We start from the raw sequence: 27,462 nt of genomic DNA on the forward strand, positions 1-27,462 counted from the left end.
AACACCAATCCTTGGCAGACTCCAACTTCTACAGCCCTGCATTGGGAGAACTGTCCATTTATTCATACTCTCTGCTTCCTGCTGCTTAACCAATTTCTGATCCACATGAGGACCTCTTATCTTATTCCATGACTGGTAAGCTTACTCAGGACTCTTTGGTGAGGTACCTTGTCAAAACTTTTTTGAAAGTCCAAATACACTGTGTCAACCAGATCATCTCTATCTATATGTGTGTTGACCCTCTCAGTGTAACAGCAGCTACCCTTGCAGAAGCCATGCTGGTTCTGCTTCAACAAGGCTCATTCTTCTATATATTTGGTTATTTTATCTTTAACGATATTTTCTACCAGTGTTCCTGGGAAAGACATTAAGCTAAGTGGCCTGTAATTTCCAGGATCTTCCTTGGATCCCTTTTTAAAAGATTGGTGTTACACTGGTAACTTTCCAGTCCTCAGCTATGAAGGCAGGTCTGGGAAACAAGTTAAATATTTTTGTTAGAAGGTCAGCAATCTCACATTTGAATTCTTTGAGAACTCAGGGGTGGATGCCATCTGGACCTGGCGATGGGTGGCAAAATTTATTTATATTTCTTTATAAAAGCATTTCTATACTGTCTTTGGGGCTCTAAAAGAATCCCCCAAACAGTGTAAACAATAAAATATCAATACACAAAAAGAGCATTTAAGCTACAATAAAACAGATAAACTTGCTAGTGGAGCACAGAGAAGGGTCTCTGAAGATGACTGCAACAGATTAACAGAATGCTGGAAGAGAGAGTCCTGAGGCAGTTTTTTTCAAAGCCTCTTGAATTCAGCCCAGAAATGAATTGGACATCAATACAATTAAAACACGACCATGTTAATATGGCCAGAAAAGCAGGCACCAGAAGTTATTCGACTGTAGCGTTTTACACCAGCTGTAGTTTCGGAACACTTCAAGAGGAGCTCCACATACAGGATGTTGCACTAATCGAAGCTGGATGTGACTAAGGGGAGATCTGCTTTGGAGATCTGCTTTCTCTAGGAAGAGGTACAATTGGTGTGCCAGTTAAACCTAGCGAAGGCACACCTAGCCACAGCAGCCACCTAGCCATTTAGGAACAATGGTGGATTCAGGAGAACCCCTAAACTGCAAACCAAGCCCTTCAGAGGGAGTGCATCCTCATCCAAAAAAGGCTGTACTTCCAAACTCAGGTCAGCATTTCTACTAAACAAAACTTTTTCTGTCTTGTCTGTGCATCCATTCGCTGTGCCTTAATGAGCAGACCTGTAGTGCAAGGAAGATAATAATTGCAGTGTGAAAATGTAACAACTGGGCTGTGGAGAACTAGACATGCTTGTTTGCCAGGAGATGACCTGACCCTCAGTCTCTGTGTCTGTTTCAGTAAAACATCAACTCTGTATACAAACCTGGTAGCTCTGCATTATCTCAGTATACAACAGACTGGGGGATTTAAATGCCAACATTGTAACAGTTCCATTATCCCTGTATTTCATTTCATTTATGAATCATTTATACATCATTTCCCATGAAGCATCCCATTTCCCATGAAACATCCCAAAGTGGTTAAGAATAAAAACATCAACAATAAAAATATATAAAACAAAGCTCCAATGCAGATACAGACTGGGATACAAATCTCCACTTAAAAGTCTTGCTGAAAGAAGAAGGCGTTCAATAGGTGCGAAAAAGAAAACAGAGATGGCGTCTGTCTAATATGTAAAGGGGGAGAATTCCAAAGGGTGGGTGTCGCCACTCTAAAAGCTTGATTCCTACATTGTACGGAATGGACCTCCTGAGATGGCGTGTTGATAGGTTGGGTATATAGGGTGTGAGACTTTTTTTTTAGGCATCCTGGTCCCAAGCTGTATAGGGCTTTGTACACCTGTACCAACACCTTGAACTTGGCACAGTAGCTAATTGGCAGCCAGTGCAATTCTTCAGAACATCAGACTGAGAGTCAACATTAGCAAGACCTGCACAATTTCAGACTCAGTAGGGTCAGACCAAAGGTCCATGTAGTCCAGCATCCTCTTTCCAAGAGTGGCCAGCCTGATGCCTCCACAAACCTCATGAAATCATGAAGGCAACGGCCCTCCCACATTGTTGTGATTTGGAAGTATACTGCCTCTAAGCATGGAGATTTAATGGCTATCGGACTTACCTTTCACATAATTAATCATCTTTTTATAAGAAATTTAACCAAATGCTCAGGTGCAACCTTTCTCTTCACAGACTCTGAAGCCATGTTTTGCCTTGAATAAACTTGAAAATGACTTTTAATCCACCAAGCTAAATGCTGCCCATCATCTGTGTATGGTAGCCCGCCAGAGCATTTATAGGCTTCTTTAGGCCTTCCTATCACTAAGCTCCCTGTTGTAACTACCTCCTAGAGACTGCAAAAACAGGATGGTTGTCAGGTATCTGGCAGGACAGAACATATCCCCACCACACGTAGCTGCTTATACCTCAATCACTGAGTGGAGAAGCAGGACTGAGTGGAGGGTCCCAAACAAAATAAATTTGCACTGCTGGGTTCTTTTAATAAAATGTTGTTCGGAAACCACTTGGCTAGAACTCTGCTAGATGTATGTTACACTTGGGTTCCATATCACAAAAACAGAAGGGTGTACTTCTTCATCCCACTGTATTTTTCATTGGCTTGGATGCTTGAAATATTTGAGGCTTATCTGAACAATGGGCATACTGCTGTGCTTGCAAAATTTTATGCATGTGTGCCAGTAGTGCCCTGACAACAGACCAGTCCATCAGAACACACTCTATGGAGGAAGGAGGCTCTGTCATAATCCACATCCAGAAACCTTTCTTGCACATGTGTTGTGCAATGCATGTCGCCCATGTTATGTCTTTGGGCCAATGTCTTCTTTCCATATGTGCTTTTTCTTCCTTTCTTAAGATTTGGGGGTGGGTGGCGGGTGGCAGAGAGTGGCATCAATCAGAATATTCTCCTCCAGTTCAGACAGTTGTTTTAATGTTCTTGATCTAATAAGACTGAAAAGCTTCAGGGTTGCCCTCTCTTCTCCGTAGGATAGCATTGTTGAGCTCCTTTGGAATCGGTCAGCTCAATTAGGGCAAGGTAATCAAATCAGTATATTCCCATGGGAATTGTGATAAGGGGGAAATGCAGTGTGGGGCGGGAGCTAAGGCTGATGAATAGCACATTTTTATCCACACACTTTGTAAGTCACTTTGCAAACAGGAATGTTACCCATACATCATGTGCCTTTCCTCCCTCCCTGAAAGGAAGTCTATTTCTCCCCCTCTTTTTTCTCTCTCCCTCTTTTCAAAGTGAAGATGAAGATTATATCAGTCTAAATGGAATCTGAACTGACAGGGAGTTGCATGTGGAACTTGTTTATTATGAGTTGATATTGCTCCAGGCAACATGTGTAGTACAGAAGAGACCACCCAGCGAATTTCCTCTAAGGCGACATAGTCTTCACCCCTCTTCCCTAAGCATCACAGCTGTGTAGGTCAGGCAGGGCCAGGTAGGGATAGAGTGGGAGATCAGAACAGTGTATGGAAAAAGTTAGAAAACATATGGGTTGTACTATGTGGTCTCTATTCATATGGTTAAGCTGATGGTGTTTGGTTTTTGCAAGGGGTCATAGTAGTAGCTGTTGGAATTGTGACCATGTGGTAGGCCTGATCAAACTGAGGGAAACTGCTGATTTGGTTGTAAATATCCTCTATAAATTAAGTGTTTTAAGAGAATATACAGGGTGCAGATACTACTCAAAGACTACTGTAATTGACAATTCTTATTTTAACCTTTGGCCCAGGGACTAGCAAGCAGGCCCTGGGATACTTTCAGATGGTCTCCAAGATCACAGTGAAAATAACCAAGGAAAATTCTGAAGAGCTCAATGTTTTTTGAAGTTTCCATCATGTACTTAAGTGGCACTTTTCCATTTTATTTTTTAAGTGGCTTGGCTCTTCAGCCCATGCTACTGCATTGGAAACTTCAGAGAAAACTCCCAACAATGAATGTCTCCATTCAAATGGCTTTGTTGGATTTTAAGCACGTAGAGCAAATCCAGCTTTTCATGCACCTTCTTTTGTGGTGAGAAAATGTGGGGATTCACAAAGAGCTATCAAACAACAAGCAATCCACAAAAATTAAAAAGCCACTGACTATAATAATTTTGAGGATGACCTATATAAACAGTTGAAATTGACCGTTGAAATTGAAATTTTGGTCTCACATGCTTTCAACTGCTACACAGCTAGGACCCTCTAGTGCAGGGATACCCAACATGGTGCCTTCTAGATGTAGTTGGAATACAACTACCATCATCCTTGACCACTGGTCATCCTGGCTGGGGCTGATGGAAATTGGAGTCCAACACCACCTGGAGGACACTAAGTTGGCTACCACTGCCCTAGTGCTTATATGCCTTGTCCTTGAATATGACTCAAGTATATAAATCAGTTGTGACATCTTATGCCTGGTTTATAAAATTACCAGCCTGCTGGTCCTTTTTGTGTTGCAGATACATGCCCTTCCCTCCACCAGGTACATAACAAAACATTGTATGTGGTGGGCTCTCCACACAGATGCATTAACCAATTTGTGTGAACCTTCTCCTAAAAACCGTGCTTCCACATAGAGAACCCGCTTCACATGTAACATTATGTGAGGTAAGGGGGACTGGAGGAAAGCACACTCTGTCCTGCATCACCCAAAGAGGATTGTCAGCCTGGCAAGTGTATAAACTGAGACATAGCAATCAACTGATATGTTTTAGGTTGCCTTAATAAAGTAATGGCATGCTTGTGCTCTGGTACTTGGATAGGAATTCTTTGGCTCAAAAAAATATGAGCAACAATTTATTCTTCCGCTAATTATGGAGGTTTGGAAGACAGTGGTTGCCATTTTCATCTGCCTTTTAAGGTGGAAGATCTCAGGCTCACAGAGACAGCAATCTGACGGATGGAATTGTGGCTGTGCTAAAATCAGTTATGCTAATTAGTGGTTAAGGGAGATATACGTCATCTTGGGTGGAAAGGAAGTGAGATTGGTTAGAAGAAAGTCCTTTCCGTATGTTTAACTATCTTACAAGTACTTTATGTTAAACGGGACTGTGAAAAGCTGATTATATGGAAGAAAGAGACCCTTAAAAAACCACAGAAACAACTGTCTTATCCCAGGACCCAGATTAAAAGGTAATTAAAAAAAGAAAAGAGAACCCTAAAATATTGTGTAAGAAAAAGACTGCTTCATTTTTGAAATACAAGTTGAATGTGGAAGCTGAATGTGTCACTTGACACATCAAATTAGTTTTATTACACAAAGAGAAAGGCATGCATCTAATGCTGCTGTTCTACTCACATAACAGTTTTCGGCTTGTACAATGGAACTTTATCCTTTCTTCTCCCATCCAGTTCCCCATGCATCCTCAGCATCTGCTCCAGAGGCCTGGAGGATCCTCCAGAGCAGATTTTTTGATGCACAGGGGAAATGAGAGGAAGGGGAAGTCCCATTTCATGAGTGGAATACAAAGATGGAAACAACCCCAATTTTGGGGGGGGGGGATGTTAAATGGTATATCCTCATTAGCCCATCCCTGAGATCTCATGAATATCCCCCAGAGTTGCCCTGTGTCATTGTCACACAAACCAGTGTTTTTTGAGGAATAAGTTAGAGATATAAGAATTTCAGAACTGGATAACTGTGAGTCAAATAGCCCAGTCACGAACCTTGTGGGCCAGTGGGCACATTTGGAATTTTGAGAAAATGTCTTGGGTGTCAGTCACAAAATGGTTGCCACATCTGAAAGAGCAGAAAAAGAGGACCACAAAATGATGTGGGCATGCCTCCTCATCAGCCCCTCCATCAATGCTGGGAAAGGTACCTACATCAGCCACACTCAGAAGCTCTTTGCACCTCTCCTCTGCTCAGAATGAATGGGAGGTATCGAATTCTTGCATCCAAATACAAGTGGGGATGTTTAAAGCGATGTATTCAATGTAGGAGAGACAGAGCAAGTACAAACAGGAAATGAGCAGGAAGAACAAACCTCTCATGTATTTTGGATTTTTGAGAGGGATATTTACTAAGACCTTTCGAGAGTGCCATAGGAGGTACTGGCCAGTTCACTAGTGTCTGTGGATGCTACATTGGTGATCCTGAAATAGCCTGAGGTGAAAGTAATATGTAAACATTCAACATTTGGAAAATGAAAGAAAGTGCTTCTTCGCTCTACAGACAGTTTGCTATGGGATTCACTGCCACAATATGCAGTGATGGCAAGTGGCTTAGGTGTCTTTATAAGACAAATTCATGGAGGGTAGGCCTATTAATGGTTATCAGGCATGACAGCTAATTGGATCCTCCAAATTCAGAGTTAGTTCTGAATACCAGTTATTGGGGGCAAATCTTTTGTTCTCATGAAACAGTAAAAGAACATTCAAACAAGCAACATCTGTCATTTAAGCAAAGGACATTAGAGAATTGCATCTTCATTTGATTTGTGCAACTGTCATAACAACAATAAAGTCTACCCAATTTTTGCTCCAGGAAAATGTTTGGGTATGTGCAGATTTTTACTAGGCTACTTTTGTACTCGACCTACTTGGCTGAGGATAAATATGCATAACAGCTCACATAGTAGAGAGTCATGTGGAGCCTAATCTTGTGAGTCAATCTAATGCTTCTTTGGCTACCTTATTCTACTTATTACACTCAGCTGGACAAACAAGACCAGGTTTCAGGTAGAACTGTTGCCCACTCCTCACTGAACTATCACATCTGTGCCTGAGCTGTACCACTTCAAACTGTAGGCTTACCTGACTGAATGCTCCTCTATGCTTAAAAAAAACCCCTCCATAATGAAAACTAGAGCCTAAGTATTTTTTTTCCTATGGAGGATAATTAGGGTTGCCATATTCTAGTCCCACAAATCCGGGCTCCTGACCCTGCCGTGGATCGTGAGAGGGAGCTCCCAGACACCCCACACAAACTGCGCAGGCCCATGACGTCCTCCTGCATGCTCCACCTACCACTCCCTTGACATAAATGCTGGTCGCTCTGTGGGCGCAACACTGCCATCAACCAAGATGGCGGCCAAGGTTTCCCTAAGGGGCTAATGCTCCAGCCGCCGTATTGGTTGATGGCAAGGATGTGCACACGTAGCACACATGCATGCCATCAACCAACATGGTAGCTGAGGCATCAGCCCCTTAGGGATCCCTTAGGGATACGGTTATCCCTGGATATAAACTATATCGGAAGGACAGGGAAGGACATATTGGTGGCGGAGTCGCTCTATACGTGAAAGAAGGCATTGAATCCAGCAAGCTCGAAACCCCAAAAGAGGCAGACTCCTCTACAGAATCGTTGTGGGTGGTGATACCATGCCCCAGGAGGGACTTAATACTGGGAACGATCTATCGTCCCCCTGATCAAAATGCTCAGGGAGACCTTGAGATGAGATATGAAATTGAGGAAGCATCCAAACTAGGAAATGTGGTAGTAATGGGTGACTTCAACTACCCGGACATAGACTGGCTGCATATGTGTTCCAGTCATGACAAAGAAGCAAAGTTTCTAGATATTCTAAATGACTATTCCCTAGACCAGTTGGTCATGGAACCGACCAGAGGGACGGCAACCCTGGACTTAATCCTCAGTGGGGACTGGGACCTGGTGCAAGATGTAAGTGTTGTTGAACCGATTGGGAGCAGTGACCACAGTGCTATTAAATTAAACATACATGTAACTGGCCAATTGCCAAGAAAATCCAACACGGTCACATTTGACTTCAAAAGAGGAAACTTCACAAAAATGAGGGGATTGGTAAAAAGAAAGCTGAAAAACAAAGTCCAGAGGGTCACATCACTCAAAAATGCTTGGAAGTTGTTTAAAAACACTATATTAGAAGCTCAACTGGAGTGCATACCGCAGATCAGAAAAGGTACCGCCAGGGCCAAGAAGATGCCAGCATGGTTAACGAGCAAAGTCAAGGAAGCTCTTAGAGGCAAAAAGTCTTCCTTCAAAAAATGGAAGTCTTGTCCAAATGAAGAAAATAAAAAAGAACACAAACTCTGGCAAAAGAAATGCAAGAAGACAATAAGGGATGCTAAAAAAGAATTTGAGGAGCACATTGCTAAGAACATAAAAACCAACAACAAAAAATTCTATAAATACATTCAAAGCAGGAGACCATCTAGGGAGACAATTGGACCCTTGGATGATAAGGGAGTCAAAGGTGTACTAAAGAACGATAAGGAGATTGCAGAGAAGCTAAATGAATTCTTTGCATCTGTCTTCACAGTGGAAGATATAGGGCAGATCCCTGAACCTGAACTAACATTTGCAGGAAGGGTTTCTGAGGAACTGAGACAAATAGTGGTAACGAGAGAGGAAGTTCTAAGCTTAATGGACAATATAAAAACTGACAAATCACCGGGCCCGGATGGCATCCACCCGAGAGTTCTCAAAGAACTGAAATGTGAAATTGCTGATCTGCTAACTAAAATATGTAACTTGTCCCTTGGGTCCTCCTCCGTGCCTGAGGACTGGAAAGTGGCAAATGTAACACCAATCTTCAAAAAGGGATCCAGAGGGGATCCCAGAAATTACAGGCCAGTTAGCTTAACTTCTGTCCCTGGAAACCTGGTAGAAAGTATTATTAAAGCTAGATTAACTAAGCACATAGAAGAACAAGCCTTGCTGAAGCAGAGCCAGCATGGCTTCTGCAAGGGAAAGTCCTGTCTCTATTAGAATTCTTTGAGAGTGTCAACAAGCATATAGATAGAGGTGATCCAGTGGACATAGTGTACTTAGACTTTCAAAAAGCGTTTGACAAAGTACCTCACCAAAGGCTTCTGAGGAAGCTTAGCAGTCATGGAATAAGAGGAGAGGTCCTCTTGTGGATAAGAAATTGGTTAAGAAGCAGAAAGCAGAGAGTAGGAATAAACGGACAGTTCTCCCAATGAAGGGCTGTAGAAAGTGGAGTCCCTCAAGGATCGGTATTGGGACCTGTACTTTTCAACTTGTTCATTAATGACCTAGAATTAGGAGTGAGCAGTGAAGTAGCCAAGTTTGCTGACGACACTAAATTGTTCAGGGTTGTTACAACAAAAAGGGATTGCGAAGAGCTCCAAAAAGACCTCTCCAAACTGAGTGAATGGGCAGAAAAATGACAAATGCAATTCAATATAAACAAGTGTAAAATTATGCATATTCGAGCAAAAAATCTGAATTTCACGTATACGCTCATGGGGTCTGAACTGGCGGTGACCGACCAGGAGAGAGACCTCGGGGTTGTAGTGGACAGCACGATGAAAATGTTGACCCAGTGTGCGGCAGCTGTGAAAAAGGCAAATTCCATGCTAGCGATAATTAGGAAAGGTATTGGAAATAAAACAGCCGATATCATAATGCCATTGTATAAATCTATGGTGCGGCCGCATTTGGAATACTGTGTACAGTTCTGGTCGCCTCATCTCAAAAAGGATATTATAGAGTTGGAAAAGGTTCAGAAGAGGGCAACCAGAATGATCAAGGGGATGGACCGACTCTCTTACGAGGAAAGGTTGCAGCATTTGGGGCTTTTTAGTTTAGAGAAAAGGCGGGTCAGAGGAGACATGATAGAAGTGTATAAAATTATGCATGGCATTGAGAAAGTGGATAGAGAAAAGTTCTTCTCCCTCTCTCATAATACTAGAACTCGTGGACATTCAAAGAAGCTGAATGTTGGAAGATTCAGGACAGACAAAAGGAAGTACTTCTTTACTCAGCGCATAGTTAAACTATGGAATTTGCTCCCACAGGATGCAGTAATGGCCACCAGCTTGGATGGCTTTAAAAGAAGATTAGACAAATTCATGGAGGACAGGGCTATCAATGGCTACTAGCCATGATGGCTGTGCTCTGCCACCCTAGTCAGAGGCAGCATGCTTCTGAAAACCAGTTGCCGGAAGCCTCAGGAGGGGAGAGTGTTCTTGCACTCGGGTCCTGCTTGCGGGCTCCCCCCAGGCACCTGGTTGGCCACTGTGAGAACAGGATGCTGGACTAGATGGGCCACTGGCCTGATCCAGCAGGCTCTTCTTATGTTCTTATGTTCTTATGTTCTTATGTTCTTATGTTCTTATGTTCTTATGTTCTTATGTTCTTATGTTCTTATGTTCTTATGTTCTTATGTTCTTATGTTCTTATGTTCTTATGTTCTTAAGCCTCGGCCGCCATCTTGGTTAATGGCAGGGTTGTGCCTGCAGTGTGACCAGCATTTGTCAAGGGAGAGGTAGGTAAGTGGAATTTTTGTGCGTGCAGGCATGTGCCAGCCCTGAGCACCACCCACCTTTCCCTCCCCACATGCCTCTCTTCTTTTCTCCTTGGCAATCTCTGCAGCTCGGCGCCCATCCAGAAAATCTGGGCCACTGAATGGGCTAAGTGGGCACCGGGTAGCAGGGCTATAATTTGGGTAAAATCCGGCTAACTGGGCAATATGGCAACCCTAGGATAATTTCATCACATGAGCCCACACCTGCTATCTGAAGTGGTACAGCCTAGATAACAGACTTACAGAGCGATCCAAACTATAGGAAGCAACCTTAAGTTAGTGTAATTGTATTGAGTGGAATGTAGCCTTCTCAGAGACTATATGATGAATGTTGGGCTGTTCCAGGCTCTGTTCAGGAGCCCCAGCCTGGTAGAGGGAAAACAACTCTTTAAAATAGATAATAATAATAATAAATTTAATTTCTTCGTCGCCTATCTGGCCAATGGCCACTCTAGGCGACTTACAAATTTGTTAGAATACAATTGATAAAATATAATAATACAATATAAAAACAATACATCTGCAGCAACAATATTAAAACTGGGCAGGAGGCATTACAGTTATAACAATTAACCCTCCCCGGATACCCCGAAGGCCTGCTGAAAGAGCCAGGTCTTTAAGGCTTTCCGAAACACATTTAGGGAAGAGGCGTGCCGGAGATCTTGTGGGAGGGAGTTCCAAAGAGTGGGGGCCGCCACTGAGAATGCCCTCTCTCTAGTACCCGCCAATCTGGCTGTTTTTGTTGGCGGGATTGAGAGAAGGCCCTGTGTGGCCGATCTTGTCAGGCGGCATAATTGGTGGCGTTGAAGGCGCTCCGTGAGATAAACTGGGCCGAAACCGTGTAGGGATTTAAAGGTCAATACCAACACCTTGAATTGGGCTCGGAAAACAACTGGTAGCCAGTGTAGGTCGAACAACACTGGTGTGATGTGATCTCGGCGGCGACTATTCGTAAGTAGTCGAGCCGCCGCATTTTGTATCAGTTGTAATTTCCGGACCGTTTTCAAGGGTAACCCCACGTAGAGCGCATTACAGTAGTCCAAACGAGAGGTGACCAGGGCGTGTACCACTAGTGGGAGCTGGTGAACAGGAAGGTAGGGTTGCAGCCTTCGTATGAGGTATAGTTGGTACCAGGCTGCCCGGCTCACTGCCGAAATCTGAGCCTCCATGGACAGCCTGGAATCAAGCACAACCCCAAGGCTGCGGACCTGGTCCTTTAGGGGTAGACTCACCCCATTGAACTTCAGGTCAATGTCGCCCAACCTTCTCTTGTCCCCCACAAGTAGTACCTCAGTCTTATCAGGGTTCAACTTCAGCTTGTTCCTTCCCATCCATCCACTCACGGATTCCAGGCACTTGGACAAGGTCTCCACAGCCAACTCTGGTGAAGATTTAAATGAGAGACAGAGCTGAGTGTCATCCGCATATTGATGACACTGCAGCCCAAATCTCCTGATGATTGCCCCCAAATAGAGTTTGACTTATACCACCCTTTTTGCCATTGTAACTTCCACTGGGTTATTAGGTCACATGACTGAACAGAATTTGGAAGAGGGGTATGTCTCCCCCTGCCCCATCTAACCCCTCCCCCAGAATGCTTCTTTTTTGGGTCCTCATCTAAGCTGACTGAGCCACAGCTGAGCTGGAATGGAAGACTTACATCAATGTTCTTTTGGATGAGCCAGGATGAGGTACGTCAGCCGGATTTAACCCAGGCTGAGCCGGAGATCCACTTATTTCAAACTCTGTTAATCCTGGTGGATCTTGGGTTTGGATTACTCCCTTACCATCAGCTAACTTGAAAAATGGAAATGGACTGCCTTCAAGTCGATCCCAACTTATGGCTACCCTATGAATAGGGTTTTCATGGTAAGCAGTATTCAGAGGGGGTTTACCATTGCCTCTCTCTGAAGCTAGTCCTCCCCAGCTGGCTAGGGCCTGCTCAGCTTGCCACAGCTGAACAAACCAGCCCCTTCCTTGCCTGCAACTGCCAGCTGGGGGGCAACTGGGCTCCTTGGACTATGCAGCTTGCCCACGGCTACACAGGTGGCATGGCACGTAATCCCTGAGCCACTCACTGTGGGGGTGATCTTTAACTGGCCCTTGACACCCAGGAGACACGAGCGGGGATTTGAACTCACGGACTCTGGACTCCCAGCCAGTGTCTCCTCCCCACTGTGTATACCAGCTGTGTTCAGCTAACTCAGGGAACAGTAAATGGTGTGGAAAATGGTAGTTGAGTGAACTTTCCTTGACTGTTTATTTGTGTCTTAGCAATGGCAAAATATGTGGTACTGAAGAAATGGTCACCTCCCCCATATGGATGTTGTCCCTGTATTGTCAAACAGGATTGCACTATAAATATATATTACAGGTTGTATAAATAATAAACATATTTGATAGTCATGCTTATATACCGTATATTCCGGCGTATAAGACGACTGGGCGTATAAGATGACCCCCAACTTTTCCAGTTAAAATATAGAGTTTGGGATATACTCGCCGTGTAAGACTACCCCTGCTTATGACATTCAGGTACTTAGCAGGAAAACTGTCACTTATAAACTTATAAATATTAATATTTGGATTGTCCAGTTGTTTTGCTTTTGTGCCTAGGAATTACCACCAAAAACTGGGGAAAGATGTGAGAAATCTTTTTTTTAAAAGCAACATTAAATGCCTAGACTCTAGTTTCCAACACTATGGAGTATTTATTGATTGATTAAGAGAATGTATATCCTGCCCTTTTGCTGTTAAAAACAGAGCTCAGCACAGCTTACAAATATAGTAAAAACAATAAAAATACACAATCAGAGAAAAACAAGCCAAAATGTTAGGAAAAGGAGTCTTTCACACCACATGCTCAGTTCTAAATACTGTTGCAGCAAGTTTTACAAGTTCCTCCAGTATGCCACTGGTGCAGGCACTCAGACATTCAAAGTACTGTATGTTTCTTAGGTTTTATAAAAGCAGAGCTTTGCTTAACTCAAAATTTCTTCTCCCTTTGATAACCACATCTACACAGGTTCCACCTCCATACTCAAAACGAAACTGAGCCTGGAAGTGTACAACAACCCCACACATACCTTGCTAATTCGATTATCAATGCCAGGATGTCTGTCTTATCGACTACTCTCCTGCTCCCCCCCCACACACACACACCGGGCATCATGAAAGACCCAGTCCTGGGCTCAGAAAGAAAATAAATATCTGGTCCTCTTCAAAGTATTGATAAGCCTCTTGTTTTAATTGAAATAATAATTATAAATTCTTGTTCTTATCACTAATGGGAGTTAATTATCTTGCATATGCTGCTGTTGCTTCTATGGCTGTAACGGAGTGAGGTTAAAGATAAGTGAAATGCAAATAGGAAAAAAAAATACAGAAGGCAGTAACACTTTCCTAAATGTAATACCATACCAACCACAACAAGATTCCTATAAGGCAAAAAACTAAGCATCTCACAACCAGTCAGGATTCCTAACCAAAAACCAAAAATATGATAAATGAAGAAATATTTATATAAGCATAACTATCAAATATATTTATTATTTACACAAACTGTAAAGATATTTATAGTGCAATCCTGAATTTATTTATTCAGAAGCAAGTCCCAGCGTATTCAATGGGGCTTACTCAAACAGGGACAGAAATGCAACCTCAAGTGATAAGCAACTTCATTCACACAACCCAAAATTCCGAATCATGTCACTTTACACTGTTTTGCAACTGTTTATACTTGTTTTTATGGTTATTGGATTTTAAATGGCTTTATTTCTTGTTGTGAGCTGCCTTGGTTTCCAACCCTACCTCACAGGGGTGTTGGAAAGACTCCATACACACACGCACACACTGCAGATGTATAAATACATACAGCCCATATAATAGTTTATTGTCAAACCAATTGGTCATTGCAGAAAAATCAGTATTAGTTTTTAAAAAATCAGTATTAGTTTCCTACAGAATAAAAACTGCAATACCTAAGTAAGCCCTGCCTACTTGCTTTAAAATAGGACGGGGGGGGGGGCAGAAAGAGAACACAAACACAATTCTTTTTTACATTCACTCCAAAGTCCCATTGATTTTCAGCACATTCATAATCATGTCTACTCGAAAGTAATTCCTACTGAATTCAATAGGATTTACTCTGGACATATGGGATTAGCACTGTTTTTACCCCCAAAAGCAACTATTGGGAAGGTTTTCAAAACACTACCCAGGATCTGACTCCTACACACAACAGGGGGAAAAACTGAAATGTATATACCTACGCAATTTATGCGATTTTCAGATAAACAGGAGGGGAAACCACAATTTTCTGGCCTCGCAATGAGGTTTTGCAGACACTGCCACCAAACAAACACTTCACTGATTGGCTGAAATCCTGAACGGGCGGGGTTAAAGCTACGAAGTGCTATACAGTAGTTTAAAAAAAGATTTAACCGGGGGGGGGTGCCTGACGTTTTTATATATATCTCAAGAACCGCACCACCTAGAAACTTAATTTTTTTTTTAAATGAAAGCTGAGAATCCGGGCCACCTAAGGGGCTAGCCGGGCACCAGGTGGCATGCTTAGAATCTGGGTAAAACCCAGCTATCTGGGCAATATGGCAACCCTAATAAGACGACACCCGGCGTATAAGACGACCCCCGACTTTGGAGAAGATTTTCCAGGGTTAAAAAGTCATCTTATATGCCGGAATATATGGTAAATATTTCTTCATACTGTGTCCCAATAAGTATTTGATTTCACACTATGGTTGTAGATTATATTTTCCTCTACATTTTAAGTTTGCCCTTCTTCCTTGGGGTGGTCATGGTTCTCCGTTGTTTTCATCCTGAGGGGCAGATAGGCTGAGAGATGGTGAGAAGCCCATGGTCGCCCATTACACTTTATAGCTCATTTCCATTTTGAAAAATTAATTAAAACAGTTTACATGCAGGCAAAATTTATTAAGAAGAGCCACACAATATATTTAAAGCACATCCAACTTGCATTTAAAGCACATGACATCCCCTAAAGAATCCTGGGAAGTGTAGTTTCCTCCTCAGTTATAGCTGTCACCAACCTTAACAAACAACAGTTCCCATGAATCTGTGGTGGAATTCATGTGCTTCAAATGAGTGTTGAATGTGCTTTAAATTAATAATGTGGATCTGCCCTAGGTATAATGTGCATTCAAGAGTGAATTGAAAAGACAATGGTAAAAGATACTTTTTTAAACAGGGGAAGGGTTGTAGCTCATTGGTAGGGCATATGCTTTGCATGCAAAGGTGTAGAATTCAATCTCTGGAAAAGACTATTGCCTGGAATCCTGGAGAGCCAATGCTAGTCCATGCCATCAGTACTGAGCTACATGGTACCAAATGGCCTGAGTCAGTATAAGGTAGATTCTTTTGTTCCTAAAAGTTGGAAGAGACGCAAGGGCCACAGTGACTCAAACATTTATTTATTTTATTTACAACATTTATATACCACTTTATTGTAAAAAATCTCAAAGCGGTTTACAGAATGATTTAAAACAATACAATCATTGGTAAAAACAGTTAAAGACAGATAATTGGAAACATTCAAAATAGTAAAACCAACAATGAGTTAAAAACTGATAAAAAACACAATAGCTTCTACATGCCTGGGTAGGCTTGCCTAAACAAAACTGCTTTTAGCAGGTGCTGAAAAGAGTACAATGAAGGTGTCTGCCTAATGTCAATAGGCAGGGAGTTCCAAAGTGTAGGTGCTGCCACACTAAAGGAATGATTTTTTACAAGAGCAGAACAAGTACTATGTAGCACCCATAACATGGAAAGCACACCTTGAACTTGGCCTGGTAGCAAATCAACAACCAATGCAAATTTCAGAGCAGAGGTATTATGTGCTGATAGGATCTCACTCATGTCAGCAATCGTGCCGCAGCCTTCTGCATTAACCGCAGCCCCCGTGTCAGCTTGTGCTGTCTGGGGATTTCTGTGACCTTGGCTGACTGGCTGCTAGGATTATTTTAGTTTTGATGTTCGGTTATGAATCCTGACTGATGGGATGCCGAGTTGACTGCCTTACTCATAGGAATCTTGTTGTGGTTGGTATGGTATTGCATTTAGGAAATCATCACTGTCATTTCTTTTTCTGTTTGCATTTCATTTACCTTTAACCTCACTCCCTTACATCCATAGAAGCAATAGCAGTGGTTCCATACACTCAGCTCAACCCCCTAAAACCCATGGATGATGCACCTTGTTGGTTGCATGACAGTTTGTTTCTTGCCCAATAGTGGTAAAAGAGAATTCACATATTTGGAAGTGTGGCTGCAATTGTTCTCAAGCTGCTGCCTGTGAAGGTAGACCAAACCATGTGTATGTTCTCTCTATCAATTATTACTCACTGGAATTGGGTTGGCTGTCAAAGTGAGTTTATAGCACCCCACAGGGGAGACAATCTTCTTACTCTTACTCATTTCTCAGAACTCTTTCTGACGTGAAGGGTCAAATCTGTAAAGACGTTTGGAGCAGCCATGTTAAGAGATAAGGGCAGGGCATTCCAGGCAGGAGGTTGCCAACCCTGCTTAGATATGGATGTCTTTGCAGAGGATCCCTAGTCAAGTTTTACCAGCAGCACAATCCTAATGATAGCTGCTCAGAAGTAAGTCCTGTTGAGTTCCATGGGGCTTAGTCCCTTAGTAAGTGTGTTTAGAATTGCAGCCTTCAGGGGCATCCATCTTTACTTCTGAGTGCTCCCATCTAACATCTCCACAACACTAGGTTCCCTTCTTCCTACAATGGCCTGGCCTGGCTTGAGGGCACTTAAACCCTTCTTGCCAAAAGCAAGTAGGCTAAATTAAATGTTCCCTACCCAGGCTCCATCTTTTAGCTAAGATTTCTATCTTAATTTCCAATCAGATAATTTTTTTAAAATTGTATGCTCTAAGCAACTGTGATTGATGTTTAATGTATCATGCTTAATGAGTTCCCTAGGGCCCACCCTATGACATCACTAGGGCCCACCGTGACTTCACTAGAACCCGCCCGCTGACATCACTAGGGCCCTCCCCTGAAATATCAGGTTTTGGGATGCTTCTGATCTGGCAACCCTAGTTTTAACTGTTTTTTTTTTGTTTCTTCTGAACTGTATTCCTTGTACAGTGCTTAGAGACTATAGTAGTTGAGCGGTATATAAATGGTCTAAATAAACATATAATATAAATTTGTGGTGTATGTATGTCATTTAGATATATTAATGTGTAGAACGCACTTTAAAATTAGCCAGTGTGGTATAGTAGATAAAAATTTATCTCAGACTATCACCATCTGGGTTCAGATTTCCACTTCAGCTCCACTGAGTGATCTTGAGCCAGTCAATATCTCTCAGCCTCACCTACGTCACAGGGTTTTTGTAAGGATAAAATGGATAGATCCTATGTAAGCCACAATGAGATCTTTGGAGGAAAGATGGGATACAAATAAAATAAGCATTATCACTTTTCCTAAAAATGTAAACAAATAATAATATACCCATCATCCATCATCCATCATCATCATCATCATCACACATACAGGTACACTGTATCTGAACATCCTGACACTATGGAATATTTGTAAACCTGATTCTGTTCAAACAGCGCGCCAAAACTGCAACAAGGAATACGTCTCTTCCTTCTTAATGGGTGAAAGTCAGCTTTAGGATTGTTGACCTTTTAATTAGCATTTCATTATACAGCCACAAGAGTGGCTGTATACTATAGACAACATGGATTTTTCACATTCTGCAATGTTAAATTGAAAATACCCCCATGCCATTCTGATGCTTCCCATAAACTCATTTCAAAACAAAACCTTACGTAACTTACAAGCGTGAATTCAGAAACGCTTGCTTAACAACCCTGTAAATTTTCATGGTGATACACAAAACAGTCAGAGAGAATCGAGAGTTCAAAGTCTAAAAAGAGAGAGAGAAAACTCAGAGCCCTTATGGACTTTTTTTCTGTCAGAGTTCTCATAATCTGTTGAAATTCATTAAAAATCAACCATGTTCACAGAGTACCTATAATCTGACCTTGCCCCATACTCTGACCTTGATCTTCTGCAGTTTAAAAGTTGAAAAAATGCCTGGCTGATTTTTAATTAATTTAAGAAATTTTGGCTGACACCCTATGATAAGCCCGGGCATGCTCAGTAAGAACCAACTGTCAGAGTTCTAAAAGCCAGTTGCTGGGCTTGGCTAATCAGGGGACCACACCCACACCAGACTTTGATTTCACGTGAGACAGTCATGGCTTCCCCCAAAGAATCCTGGGAAGTGTAGTTTGTGAAGGGTGCTGAGAGGAGACTCCTATTCCCCTGACAGAGCTCCAGTGGCCAGAGTCATTTAACAGTCAGTTGCTCTGACTGAAGGTCTGTGAGAGGATCAGGGCATCTCCTAGCAACTCTAAGCACCCTTCACTAACTACACTCCCCAGGATTCTTTGAGAGAAGCCATGACTGTCCAAAGTGAAATAAAGTTCTGGTATGGATGTGGCCAGGGACAGCTTTGGTTTAAATGTGGATGGGAGGCTACATGTGCCTGCTGTAGAATAGAAAGGTGGGGGAAACCCTGAAAAGCAATGATACTGTTCACAATGTTTTCCTTTTGAAAAGGAAAGGGGCTTCCCCTCTGCCCAGTGCCAAACCACCCAATCTCCTCCCCTCCCCCTCTTCCTACTCTCCCTGCCCCTCCCCCGAGTCAGTGTTGGACTACGACCTGGGAGACCAGGATTTGAATCCCCACACAGCCATGAAGCTCACTGGGTGACCTTGGGCCAGTCAGCCTCAGAGGAAGGCAATGGTAAACCACCTCTGAATACTGCTTACTATGACCCTGTTCACACGTTAGTCAACAAGTGTACAGTCTGTGTACCCGGGTACACAAGTAGCTGGGCTGTACACTCATACAGTTATTCACATGTAATGTTCAACAAGTGTACAGTCTCCGTTATAAACACATTTGCTGCCAGGGAAAGAAAATGGCTTCAGTGACACTTATTAAATGCACCATTGAAGCAATTCCCTTTTACTGGCAACAAGACAAGGCATGCTGGGTCTGTTATACTTCCTGAAACTGTTTCCCGTCAAGGGGTACATTCAGTAGAAAGAGTTTTGGCAGAAATGGGAATGTAGTTTTGCTCTTTTCATTTTTCCTACAGATTCTTACGTTTTTAAAATCAAAACACCAACTATTTAAAAGAAAATACCGGCCTGTAACTACTATAATTATAGCTATTAAAATATTGCATTTTTCATTGCCTGTTATTAGAGTATGTATGGTTTTTGATGTAGGCTTTCATGGAACAATCCTATACATGTCTATACAGTCCTACAGAGATCAACTGGACTTACTCATAAATAAATCTGTGAAAGTGCAGACCTAAATATATTGAATATTTATATATGAAAATATTTTGAGAAGCGGGCTGCAACAAAAACAAGCTGCTTAAAAGAGTAGAATAAATAATAGTTTATTATTACAGTCAAAGACCCAAATATGAAAAAAAAACATACAGAAGATTATAACAGAATAGAGGGAATCGACATATAATACAAAACAAAACAGAATTCATAATACAAACATTAGGAGGAAGCACGTATTGATTGGGCGGCAAATACAAATTTGGCTACTTGTATAGTGATGTCTTTATCAGAACCTGAGAGGAGCAAAGCAATCGTTTCATCGGGGGGAGAATTTTTAAGTTTCTGGTCCATCAAAATGGGTTTAAGGAATTTAATCCGGATTTGTGAATAAAGCGGGCAGTCCAAAATGGAATGGCAGAGGGTTTCAATCTGTTCATATCCACAAGGGCATAAACGATGTTCGTAGGGGACTCGTCGAAATCTCCCTTCCATTATCGCTGAATTTAAAACATTGAATCTGGCTTTTGTAAAAGCTAAACATAATTTGGGGAAAGTAAGAAAATATAGATAGGGGACGAGTTTACCAGATTCAAAAGATAAATTCAGAGACAATGGGGAACATATTTTTGAAGTGTTGGAAATTGAATTTTGATAATCAATATCTATGAGCCGAGAACGAATCTGTGAAAGTGCATTATTAGGGGACTGAGTGGCCAGGTAGTCTTTGGAAAGGCCAATCTTCAGCAATTTGGCTTCTATATTTATGAGCCAAGAAGAGGGATAGAAATCATGCCAGAGTAAAGCTAAAAGGCCTTGGGGAGGATTAAACGAAATTTTCGCCCAGAAGTTAAGAGTCATGATCCATGCTCGGCAGTCCAAGGAGGTCAGCCCGCACTCGAGTCTTAAGGCCGCTGAGGGAACACATCGAGGCACAGCTAAAAGGCAATGAAGGAAAATGGAAAGTGTGGTTTCAACAGAGGAACCTAGAGAATGGATCCAAATGGGGGCGCCGTATAAAAGTTGGGGGATAATCTTATACGAGAATAGTTTAATAAGGACTGGGACAAAGCGGCCACCTTTATGGTGAAAGAAACAAAGCAAATTCTTTATGGAGTACCTTGCTTTCATTACTGCTGCTCGTATGTGGGTAGACCAACTCAGGGAGGCGTGGAAAATTATGCCTAAATATCTATAGTGGGCAACTTGTGCAATTTGGTGTCCATTTATAGACCAAACAGGAAGAGATTTGCTATTGGAAAAGACTAAAATTTTAGTCTTTTCAAAATTAATGACTAGTTGGTTGTCATTACAATAGGACATAAATGCCTTTATCATGCGAGTAAGGCCAATCTTCGTGAAAGACAGAAGCACAGCGTCGTCTGCATATAATAGTAATGGACAGCATGCAGAGGCAATTTTGGGAATATGGAAATCGTTGGAAAGACACTGTTCTGCCAGGTCATTTAAGTATAAATTAAAAAGGAGAGGAGCTAAAATGCAGCCTTGTCTCACCCCTGTAAACGTGTGTATAGGGTTTGACAGGCCACCATCTTTGCCACAGCAAACTCGAAGGGAAGTATTTTGATGTAATTTGTAAATCAAGAAAAGAAGTCTTTTATCAATAGTGGCTTTTATTAATTTAAGCCAAAGTTTATCCTGTGGTATGGAGTCAAATGCGGCCTTTAAGTCTATAAAGGCAGCATGAAGACCTGGACTATTATGTTTGTTATATTTTTCAGCAAGATGCTGCAGGATTATACAATGGTTCAAGGTAGAGCAACCCTTTCGAAATCCTGCTTGCTCTAAGCCCAGAATGTTTTGGTCATCAAGCCATGACTGAAGTTTTATTTTCAGATAAGAGGCGTACAGTTTTCCAATAGTGGAAAGGAGACTAATAGGGCGTAGTTGGAAGGATCTTGCCTGTCTCCTTTTTTAAAGATGGGTATAATAATAGCTTCTTGCCACGATATTGGGAAGTGGCAGCTTAAAAGAGTATGAACTGAAACGATTCTTCCAACATAGTACACCTGATTCTTTCTTGAAGACATCATGCGTTTTATTATTATTATTATTATTATTATTATTATTATTATTATTATTATTATTATTATTATTATTATTATTATTATTATTATTATTATCTTTATTATCTTTATTATCTTTATTATCTTTATTGTTGTTGTTATGTGCCTCCAAGTCGACTACGACTTATGGCGACCCTATGAATCAGTGACCTCCAAGAGCATCTGTTATAAACCACCCTGTTCAGATCTTGTCAGTTCAGGTCTATGGCTTCCTTTATGGAATCAATCCATCTCTTCTTTGGCCTTCCTCCCTTCTGTTTTTCCCAGCATTTTTGTCTTTTCTAGTGAATCCTGTCTTCTCATGATGTGTCTAAAGTAGGATAACCTCAGTTTCATCATTTTAGTTTCTAGTGACAGTTCTGTTTAATTTGTTCTAACACTCAATTATTTGTCTTTTTTGCAGTCCATGGTATCCGCAAAGCTCTTCTCCAACACCACATTTCAAATGCATTGATTTTTCTCTTATCCACTTTTTTCACTGCCCAACTTTCACATCCATACAGAGAGATCGGAAATACCGTGATCTGAATGATCCTGACTTTAGTGTTCAGTGATACATCTTTACATTTGAGGACCTTTTCTAGTTCTCTCACAGCTGCCCTACCCAGTCCTAGCCTTCTTCTGATTTCTTGACTATTGTCTCCATTTTGGTTAATGATTGTGCCAAGGTATTGATAATCCTTGACAAGTTCAATGTCCTCATTGTCAACTGTAAAGTTACATAAATCTTCTGTTGTCATTACTTTAGTCTTTTTGACTTTCAGCTGTAGTCCTGCTTTTGTGCTTTCCTCTTTAACTTTTATCAGCATTCGTTTCAAATCATTACTGGTTTCTGCTAGTAGTATGGTATCGTCTGCATATCTTATAATTATATTTCTTCCTCCAATTTTCACACCTCCTTCTTCTTGGTCCAATCCTGCTTTCTGTATGATATGTTCTGCGTATAGGAAACTTCACTGAAATTGCAAAGTAAATCAGACATATTTAAAGTGACTATCTCAACTATGTCAACTGTCTTAATAATGTTGCTTCTTCCCTGCTAAAACAAGATCAGCACAGCACATGCCTTGTTTCTATTATTTGGGCTGATTTCAGGTGTTGCCACCACTCACCATATGCTCAGAGGCACATGTTACCAAATTCTTGCAAGCTACACAGCAAGTGGATTGGACTGTGAAAGAACAACCCAAATTGTGTTTGCATTTTGACCAATTTGTAGGGCAGTCCAATATCTCAGAGATGAGGTCAGGTCTCCGGCTCCCCTGGTGCATTCACTATAGCTGCCCAATTTCCCTGCTTTTTAAAGTTTGATAGAAATATCTGTGGGCTATAGGTATGTTCTTAAACTGCAAGGTTTTTTGCCTATTAGTGAATAACTAATTGGCTTGCCATAGCTACCTTGTTATCAATGAGCATCCTCCTGAATTTCTCTCTAGCTTGGCCTGGCTTTGAAGAGTCTGGATTTCCTCACAGGGGTCGCTGTCATTAGACATTTGCTGGTCATATTCTTAGCTAGTGAATGCAAGGAATGGCAATAAAAGGTGCTGGTTTTTTACCACCCTGAACCAGTGCAATGCAATCTAGGGGCTATGGAATGTGTTTGTTTTGCGCAACATAGTGCATGGAAGATAGTCTTCAAATTATCCACTGATAGGATGCTTTAGTCCAGGCTTTTATGAGAAATGTTGTAACTGCTACCTAATACTCCATAAACATAAGTGCACAAAACAGACTGATCATTTGCGGCCTAAATATCAGGTGCCTACTTTAATGGCAATGCAAACCCAGCCAGCCCTTTTTATTCTCTGGACACCCTGCAGACATCCTAGTTGTGTCCTCCAAATCTTTCCCTATTCTGCTGTCAGTGTTGCCTGCACATTCCTAAAGGAGTGTGATCCCCACTGGCTTCCCTCCTCTTCCTCTTCCTTCTAGAGTCTAGAACTTTAGTTGTGTAGATATGTTTGAAATTGAGCAAGCCTATTGTACACTACCTAGATTATTTCACTGAATCGTGAAGCCAGGAGATCCGCACGTACATCATACTGTCTGACTATTGTTGTTACAGAAGTGGTGTGGGTGTGTGCATGGCATTAAGAATACTACTCTATATAAGCAGTTAAGTTTGCTTGCATTTCTGTTTTTTAATTATTTATATTTAATACCCGATGTACAAAGGCCAGCCTTCAATAGTCATAATAGGTAACATTATTGTAGGCTGAAATATATTCCATTGCTTTGCCTGCCAGTCTGAGTTACTTTACATTAAATGGCTGTGCTTCCTTTCCTTCCACATTATCCTTAATTTTACAGAGGGTGATATAAAGAAGATGAACCTCAGAGATGCCTTTGAACATCCTAATGAGCAGCAACCTGCAGGCATTACCGGATTTACAGTGTAGCTCAGGATGTAACCACATTCCTGAGTGAAATTGCTGATAAAGGCATGTTTTTTGGGAGATCAAGGGCATTTTTAATACTTTGGTTCCAGGAGATATAGATTTCTTTCCTCCACATTGCTCTATATAGGGAATTTTGCAGCTTGATAAGCATAAATTCAGGTCACTGGTAAAACATGAATTTTCCCCACCACAAGAATGTCAGTCAAAGATGTTTGTATCTTGTAGGGTTTGGGGTTATTTTTTACTGTCACTGCTCCTCCCCATTCCTGAGCATATATTTTAAAATATTTTTGTTTTGTTTTTAATATGTATATTTCATTTGGTTCTGTAAAGGACAAGCACTTGCTTGCAATTCCACATTAATGCTCACATGTCCATTTTAAAAGAAAAAAAGGGGAAGATTATCTCTCCCCCACCAACAAAGCAGTGCCCTGCCAATATTTGTGCTTGTTTCTTGAGTTTACTTTCCCCCCAATGTCTTATCAAGTGTGGAACTCCAACCTTGTGGAAAGGATGGGGAGCACCAAGATCACATGGAGGAAAGCTTTTCCCATCCCACTGAGCCACAAATAATGCATCTGGGGGAAAAGTCTTACCTGTTACTCCAGGCATAATGACGTCACAACGCATCCAGTACAAGAGATACACATCATATTTAAGAATAATGTGGTGAATTTAGTTTGGACAAAGTTAAACTGTCCATAGCAAAGGCATCACATAGAGCCGGTTCACACAGGTATAAACAGCAGACAGATAAATGTATATATATGTACACATTTTTCTACAGTTGATGACTGGTAGCTTAGGCCCGAACTACATCTTATGAGGAACACATGACCACCTACAACCCAAATCTTCTCCCTACATTTTCCCTGTAATATTTAATTAAAGAAGATGTATGCTATGACATCATACTCAGGGCTTCCCTACACTCTGAAAGCGACAACCAATGAGGTGGAGTGGGAGCAGGGAAACTGTGAACATGATGGCATCATGGCATGCATCTTCTTTAACTAAGCATTAAAATGAAGATGTAGGGAGGAGATTTGAGTTGGTGCTGGTCAGGTGTTCCTCATAATACATAGTTGGGGTCTAATTGTGTTAACTGATTCCACAGAAAAACATTGCGTTTGAGATGATATGATGGGACATGAACATTTTATCTGCGGTATTATATCTGTGCTGAACTCATTCACATCTGCAAGTCATCACTTGATGGTGTAGTCATCCAGTGATGACCATATAGGTGTGAACCATCCCATAATGTAGAGGTCCATTGGTTAATGGTGGATTATTCTTTTGTTTTTCCTTTCCGATAATGTGGCTTCAAGGATGTGACATCCCATATAACAACTTAATTTCCCCACATTTGCGAAAGACTTTCCTTGTAGCCATGGCTAAATTAGCTGGAATCTTCTTCTAGCTTCAGTTTAGGTTCAAAATGGGAGGCGCCACAATAATATAGCATGTCCTATGTTAGCCAAAGATATTGGATATTTAATGAGGATGACTCATCGTTTACATTTTTCCATCTCTGGGAGCCAAATTGTGAAAAGAATAGTTGTTCTCATAATATTTCAGCTGCATTCAATCGGCAACAAGAAAATGAGGTGTGCACTCTCTCTCGGATTGTGGATAAGAACTGAAAGAATCACACAAGTAAGCTTAAACACATGAATGAGAATGTGACCCAATCTTTGTGCCAATTCCAGAGGTTTCTGATTTAAAGCTCTCTGATTGTGGTTCACCTCCTGTTCTAAAACCTATAATGCAATACAGATGTTGTTAGGGGGTGACTGACAGACGGATGCAATTAATTTCCATTTCTCCATTGAGGTAGAATACTGAAATCTGGTGAATGTATTTGCCATGGTCCATTGAATCTAGGAGGGGAAAATGGTAACTTGATCTTTGACCTTTCCCTCATAAATCATCATAAATTCATCAGTCTTTCTAATTAGGCTGTTATAGTTAAGCAGTCTCCTCAACTTGCATTCATGAGTTTTGGAGCAGCAATTCATTGTGGTCTGCCGGATAAAGAGGATAAAAAATTCAGTTTAACATTTTTAACTGAGGTCAGCAAGAGGTCGTAAGTTTAATTGATTTTTTTTAAAAAAGAGAATGATTATATCTTTCATAACTTAGATGGTCCAGTGTCAATTATTTGTTGCCGCTGAAGGAGCATTAGAGAACTGGAGCGGCTCTGCCCCATAGGGGCAAGAACATCTGCTCATTTGGCCATGACTTCTAGGAAAGTTAGAGGGTCTTGATTAGGGTTGCCAGGTTCATGGCCTGATCCTGATCCTGTATCTTTAGGAGAAGAGAAAGTCAGCCAAGTGCAGGTGTTCTTGCGACACTGTAATGAGAAAAACCACAAGTTAGAATTCTCCCTTCTCCTTGCACAACTTTTAAAGATACGGAAGACCTCTTGGTTGCCAGGCCTGGCCTCCAAAATGTCTTCTGTATCTTTAAAAGTTGTGCAGGGGGAAGGGAGAATTCCACCTTGTTGTTTTTCCCATTACAGAGTTGCAAGAACACCTGCACTTGGCTGACTTTCTCTTCTCCTAAAGATACAGGATCAGGATCAGGCCATGAACCAGGCCACCCTAGTCTTGATATATCTTCGAGGCTTGCAATGGACCCAGCAAAGACTGAGAACAGGCTAGCTGCTGTAGGGGGAAAAACAGTAACACCTAACTCCCCACCCCACACACAAGGTTTTGCCACAACTGAGGGAGCAGGAGGTTGAGGGCCACCCTGTATGGGAAGTCTGGTTCCCGCCCCCAGCTTGTTTTGGTTCTCTCACTAGTACAAAATTAAATCAGGATTGTTGGGCAAAAAGACCAAAATTGTGTAATGGTTATGATGGTAAGTGGGGTCTGAGCAAGATGCAATTCTCAAAAAAAGCCTCACAACCATTTTATTTGGCCAGTCCAACAGGGGCATTGCTAGCTATTTAAAAGACTTGGTGCCTTGGATACAAATTTGCATACAAATATACATGTGCTAATTTATATGAATATGCAATTTGAGGCTACCTCAGTTTCAGTTCTCTCCGTAATCCATACAACAGCCCTGCAAGGTTGGCCATGCTTTGGACTTGAGGTTGCAGGGGCAGGCGTTTTGACTCATAGCTCACGCTTTTAATTGCTAAACTACATGAGTCCTCATAAATGCTTTCATTCTACATGCTAGAATAGGCTAACAGAGATCAGTCCATGATATCCAAAATATGCAGCACAGATAGTAAGCACTAATCACCACCAAGATTTACTATTGCCAGAGATACTTAGG

At 41.5% G+C, this 27,462-nt stretch overlaps 1 protein-coding gene across 2 annotated transcripts in view; it reads left to right on the forward strand.

The window, feature by feature from the left end:
• Positions 1–24,225, forward strand: part of LOC133388830 (collagen alpha-1(XIII) chain-like) — a 75,882-nt gene extending 51,657 nt beyond the window's left edge. The window contains exon 3 of one of the 2 annotated variants that reach the window (XM_061635225.1): positions 24,080–24,225. In XM_061635225.1, coding sequence (XP_061491209.1) covers positions 24,080–24,168 — 89 coding nt within the window. In that variant the 3' untranslated portion in view covers positions 24,169–24,225. Of the gene's footprint in view, positions 1–10,200; positions 10,270–24,079 lie in introns of those variants that run through there. The other variant, XM_061635226.1, reaches the window with a different exon arrangement.
• Positions 24,226–27,462: the final 3,237 nt, after the last annotated feature.

The sequence above is a fragment of the Rhineura floridana genome, chromosome 7 (genome assembly GCF_030035675.1).
Source record: "Rhineura floridana isolate rRhiFlo1 chromosome 7, rRhiFlo1.hap2, whole genome shotgun sequence".
Taxonomy (NCBI): domain Eukaryota; kingdom Metazoa; phylum Chordata; class Lepidosauria; order Squamata; family Rhineuridae; genus Rhineura; species Rhineura floridana.